Source organism: Lipophrys pholis, assembly GCF_963383615.2.
Source record: "Lipophrys pholis genome assembly, chromosome: 11".
NCBI classification, from domain to species: domain Eukaryota; kingdom Metazoa; phylum Chordata; class Actinopteri; order Blenniiformes; family Blenniidae; genus Lipophrys; species Lipophrys pholis.
In genome coordinates this window covers 6,663,348-6,669,396 of record NC_137631.1, presented here as the reverse complement: position 1 = coordinate 6,669,396, position 6,049 = coordinate 6,663,348, and the positions used below count along the sequence as shown (strand labels likewise).

The 6,049-nt window shown below is 50.9% G+C and overlaps 1 protein-coding gene across 1 annotated transcript; it reads left to right on the top strand.

The window, feature by feature from the left end:
- Nucleotides 1–386: 386 nt before the first annotated feature.
- dusp6 (dual specificity phosphatase 6) lies at nt 387–5,201 on the top strand. Its single transcript, XM_080475772.1, has 3 exons — nt 387–1,354; nt 1,637–2,071; nt 3,441–5,201. Exons 1-3 carry the CDS (start codon nt 952–954, stop codon nt 3,752–3,754), a joined length of 1,152 nt encoding a protein of 383 aa, XP_080331898.1. The 5' UTR covers nt 387–951; the 3' UTR covers nt 3,755–5,201.
- Nucleotides 5,202–6,049: the final 848 nt, after the last annotated feature.

Here is a 6,049-nt window from a genome sequence, read left to right as displayed (position 1 = left end):
AAATGCGCATCCAGTGCGCTCTGGCGCGTGAAAGTGCACTGACATGTTGCAATACGGAACATTATAGGCTTGGTTTATTAACGTGGAGCTCGGATCTCTCAGTCTGAGTTAAGGCCACACTCCTCCTCTCCCCTCCCCTCCCCTCCCCTCCCTCTCTTCCTTCTCCCTGCAGTTCTTCTGTTTGTTTGCACTCACTTGATCCGGAGCGGAAATTCCTCTCCGTTTTTGTGAATGACAAACTCATTAACAATTCATCAACACAGGGCCGCTCCATCCGGCCCCCGTTTCCAGGGCGACCGCCGCTCCAGCTCCTCCGATTGGCCGGCCGGCGTGACGTTTCCGACGGAACGCCTCCTGTTGGTAGCCATTCAGCAGCGCGGCGCCGCAGAGAGCGCAAACACAGGAGAGAGAGAGAGAGAGGAAGAGAGGAGAGAGCCTGTCTGCAGAGCCTCGATTCATAGCGCATTCAAGAAGAAGGAGAACAAGAAGCAGTGCGACGAGCTGCGTCCGCGCGCACAAACAGACCAAACGGATACAACAATCCCCGCATCCAGCATCCACCGACAGAGAGGTGGACGCTCCGTGGAGTTTTCTAAGAGGAAGCAGCAGCAGCAGTCGCGTCTCAGGCCCGCTGTGACTCATTGAGAAATAACTCGCTCTCTCTAACCAGACGCATGAATGAGCGCCAGTGGAAGAAATCTGTGAAAGGAACCGGCGTATTTATTAATGCGCGTTGGTCCCGAAGCGCACGGACACCGATGGGCATATACATTTAGTCTTTTTTAACCTGATAACTATTTGTTTTTGTTTTTGTTTTTCTGCGCTCTGTGCCACTGACGGCCCTCTAGAGCGGACTTGAAAAAGAGAGATTTTTCATTTTGTGGAATCTCCCCACCGCTCTTTTTTCCCCCCCATCTCCATAGTCGGCTCGGTTCCTCCTCTGCTTCATAAATGCTCGAGAAGCTCAAGCCCGTAGTCCAGCTCGACTCGGTAATGGCGATCAGCAAGACGGTGGGCTGGCTCCGGGAGCAGCTGCAGACGCGCAGGGACGGCCTGCTGGTGATGGACTGCCGGGCCCAGGAGCTCTACGACTCGTCGCACGTCGACACGGCCATCAACGTGGCCATCCCGAGCCTCATGCTCCGGCGGCTCAAGAAGGGCAACCTGCCCGTGCGCTCGCTGCTCTCCGACGGGGAGGACCGCGAGCGCTTCGTGCGGAGGTGCAAGACGGACACCATCGTGCTGTACGACGAGTACAGCCGGGAGTGGAACGAGAATGTGGACGGCGGCTCCGTGTTGGGTTTACTGCTGAGGAAGATGAAGGACGAAGGTTACAAGGCCTACTACCTGGAGGGTGAGTGCGCTTCATTCACTTTTTCTCCGCTCCGGCTTCATTCATGCCCGCCAATGTTTGCACAAAGTCTGAAATGCATTTAAACACACCTTGCGTGAAACTTCCTCCTGTTTATGGCTTATAAATAGAAGGTGATCGCATGATAATTGCGTTCCATCATATTAAAGACATACTGTAAAGTCTGATTTGCTGAGTTTATGTTAAGTTTGATGCGTAAAATTCAAAGCGTAAATTATCTGACGCGAGCCTTGTCTTAATTTCTGACTGTTTACTATTCTCCAGGTGGCTTCAGTAAATTCCAGGCAGAGTATCCAGCTCTGTGTGAAACCAACCTGGACGGCTCCTCCAACAGCAGCTCCCCCACCGCCCAGGTGCTGGGCCTCGGCGGGCTGCGGATCAGCTCCGACTCGTCAGACATCGAGTCGGACATCGACCGGGACCCGAGCAGCGCCACGGACTCGGACGGCAGCCCGCTGTCTAACCCGCAGCCCTCCTTCCCGGTGGAGATCCTGCCGCACCTCTACCTGGGCTGCGCCAAGGACTCCACCAACCTGGACGTGCTGGAGGAGTATGGCATCAAGTACATCCTCAACGTGACTCCCAACCTACCCAACCTCTTCGAGAACGCAGGGGAGTTCAAGTACAAGCAGATCCCCATCTCAGACCACTGGAGCCAAAACCTGTCACAGTTCTTCCCAGAGGCCATCGGCTTCATCGGTAAGTTGAACCAGACAGACTTGCTGCATGCTGTGGGCTCGAGATCAGCTGGTGCATTGGCTTGTTTACATCCTCATGTAATTGAAGACTGTATGTAATGCTCGGTCCCATTATTATTTATGAAGATGCAAGTATGAATGTAGACGTTTTCACAAAAGCTGGCAGTCAGTCACTTCAGCACCATCCCGACCCCTCACCCCGCCAGTTCTTTATGCTTTGCAGAGAAGGCGAACTGGATAGTTTGGCGCATAATCATATTACTGCGATATGTCTTATCACTGCCAGGAAGTTCCTCGCTTCTTATTGTGCAATTGAGATTAGATGAGGTGTCTCTGGCTGTGGCGTTATCAGTCAGTCGAGCAGGGACACGCTGAGCGGGCAGATTAAGGCCATTGTGTTGGAGGCAGAACACAAGTCTGCCTCTAATGGCGCACAGCCTCAAAATGTACTGTGTACAAATGATTTGACTTCAATGGAAGACATCCTGGCCTATCTCTTGTCCCGGGGCTTGTGTAATTGCAGCACAAAGGGCGACGTTGAAACATGAGAATGAGGGATGGGGGGGAGGAGGGGGGTGAGCCGAGAGGGGAGGGTGGTAATTTGAGAGCAACAGGAAGGAAGTAGCATTGAAAGTAATCTAGGACATGTCACCCCCCCCCTCCTCCCAGCACATTACAAAAGGAGCCATTTACAGGCCCTGTTGACATCCTGCTTGCCTTGACAGCGTGCCCTCATGACTCCTACGTTTACACGCCCAAATGGCACCATTGTCAAAGTAACCCTGGCGAGCGGAAGAATGGTTTAATAGACCGTAATAGTCAATTTCCCAGCCGGCTCCCCCCCCCCCCCCCCCTCCCCCCCCCCCCGCCCGAATGAGGACTGTGTTTATGTGCAGTACTGTCACAGACTCTGTGTTTGTTGACTGACACGCCTGGGAGACGGTCGGGATAATAAGTTGCGCTGCTCTTCCTCCCTGGATCTTCTCCAACTTCCAACGCAGCTTGACTTTCACATCACAGACATTAAATTATTGATTAGTTACCTCCGAATGGCTAAACATGACACAGATGCTGCGTTAAGCTTTTTAAATGTGGGGAATTGACCTTTTGCCCCCGTTTGTTACTGCTGCTGCAGACAAGTCCCCGGAGAGGATGTAGACACTGTACCACTCTGCAAACTGTGTTCCCTTTGCATGTTAAAGATCATTTCTGGACAAAGTCCCTGATTTCTGGACACTGAGCTGCTCAGCTTGTTTTGGGTTTTGTACTTGAGATGAAACAAACCGTGCTACCACGTTCAAAAAGTCCACTTTTATAAAGCCTAAGCGATTAAGGTTAATGACATTCTCAACATTTTTGTCTCCTCCCAGATGAAGCTCGAGGTCAGAAGTGTGGCGTCCTGGTCCACTGCCTGGCCGGCATCAGCCGGTCCGTCACGGTGACGGTGGCGTACCTGATGCAGAAGCTCAACCTGTCCATGAACGACGCCTACGACATCGTCAAGATGAAGAAGTCCAACATCTCGCCCAACTTCAACTTCATGGGCCAGCTCCTGGACTTTGAGCGCACGCTGGGCCTGAAGAGCCCGTGCGACAACCGCATGGCGCCGCCGAGCCAGCAGCTGTACTTCACCACCCCGACCAACCACAACGTCTTCCAGCTGGACCCTCTGGAGTCCACGTGAGGCCGGCCCTCGCCGGTGCACACTCACCTTGCCCGAGGAGGGGTTTGGTTCCTCCTTTTTTGGAAAAAGCTGCAAAAAGTTTCTTCTTTTTTCCCTCCCGTCGCCCGCTCTGGACGTTATTGATACAGCTGGTTCGAGGCGACAGCTGCCGAGCGCGGTTACCGCAGGGCCGAAGCTGCCTGGCCAAGTCGCAGCTGCTGTTGACTAAATGGAGAGAGAGAGAGAGAGAGACAGTTAACGAGACAGACAGACAAAAGAAAGAGAATCATTTGAAGTTTCTACAGTCATACTTTGCTGTCGGACTCCTGAGGTCTTTTTATCTCTTTTTTTTTTTTGTTGTTTTATTTTTTTGTTTGTTTTGTCGTCGTATCCGAGGAAACTTGGAAAAGTGTTGGGACAGCTGCACGTTCCTAGGCTGGTGTGCCAAAGAGACATGATTGTTCAAACTGGACAGAAAAGTGAAACCCGTTTTGTATGTTGGTTTTGGGGGTCCAGCACTGGTTCCGCCCCCAAGACGTCAGGGTGCGTTGTCTCCTTTATCTTCTGTGAAGAGTTGCCTGCGTGGGGTCGAATCACCCCGGCTTTAGAAGGCACACTATATACTGGACTCGATTTTACATTTGCGGAGTCTTTTCGAAACCTTTATACATTGTGTATATATATCTTAATATAAGAAGCCTTGCTATAGTATACCCTTTGGAACAAGTGGGTACTGAAGATTCTCTCTGTTTCATATTCTACTTTTATGTAAGAAAACAAGCTGCATTTTGATCAGTATGTTTAAGTTGATTATGCCAAAAATTGACTAGGCTTTCCAAGATTTGTGCAAAAAAAAAAAAAAAAATGTGTACATGTGTAATATATTCCATTATTGCTTTATGTGTGAACTAAAGCCTACTGGCCTTGTTTTTGCACCTGCCCTCTCACAAATCAAAACCACCTCTCTTGTTTGCCTTACTTTTGTGCTCAGAAAGGATTCGTATTAGCCTTCAGAGATTCTCCTGTTTTTCTCACAGCATTTTTTAAAATTCTTTTTTGCACAAGAAGCCAACCAAACCCTCATTGCCATTTTAATTTGACTAAAGATAGCTCAAACACTCAGATCGACGTCGGGTGGAGAGATCTCTGAAGGTTAATGTGAATGTTCCTGAGCTGTGCACAAGGGTTGAAAATCTCTGACGTGTGGACAAAGGAGGGAGCTTCGGCTCGCCTTCGCCTCTTCAGGGAAAAACTCTGTGAAATGCCGTTTTTATTTGTCAAGGCAAAGAGAAAACTAGAATCCGGAGCTTCGGGGAAGGGGTCGTGTCGTAGACCCCTCAGTAGAGAAGGCCTCCTTCCAGAGGACACCACCTCGGTGACCTCTGCCCGCTCCCCCTCCTCCACACTCCTCTCTTACGAATGTAAAGAAAAGATAAGTTATTAATAAATTGCTATTTTGTTTACACTCCCTGCTTCCTCTGCCTGTATGTTCATTGACACACTGGTTGGTGTTTTCGTCGGTGTCCGCGGTAACACATTTGCATAAGTGTCTCCTCGCCGGCGGTGCAGTTGGGCTGTTCGCCGCGAGGCCGAGTCACGACAAGCAGAGACACGTTGTGAATCACGAGGCGCCTCGCTGAGCTTTCCGTTAACCGCTTTGCTTTCCTGTTTGGAATCGGCTCGTCCTGTCACATGATGCCTCCTGCACGTTCTGTCCTCCGGGGCAATCATAAACCTGCAAAGAGCCACTCAACGAGAGCAGAGTGATTTCTGGCCGCGCTGTAAACAGCCCGACCGGTTTTTCCAGGTGCTGGTCTTCAAGCGAGGGCTTCGGGTTCAAACAAACACTCCCGGAGCTCTGTCCTGAAGGCGGGGCCTGCGCGCGCATCCATCAAAGAGAACAGAAAGTACCGAGGCGGTGGAGCTATTTGATGGTGAGAACAGCAGCGTGTACCTGCTAAAATCTGAGGGGCTCAGGAGAAGACGGCTCCTCTCTGGAGTTCTGTGTTCCCACACAGGAAACTTGTTTCCAACTCTTTTGACAGCCGACAAAAAATCCAACACCAGCTGATCAACACCGTGACAGTGTGTGTGTGAGTTGAGCGTGTTGTTTCTCTAGTGCCTGGAAATGAATGAGAACGACACATCCAGGGTATAAAAAGAGATTGTGTGTGTGTGTGTGTGTGTGTGTGTGCATGCGTGTGTGTGTGCGCGTGCGTGCGTGCGGGCGAGCGAGCATGTGTGAGTGTGAGAGGAGACAGTCAAAACAGGTCAGTTGAGCTTGAGCATTATTGTTTTGTCAGCCCAGAACATTTT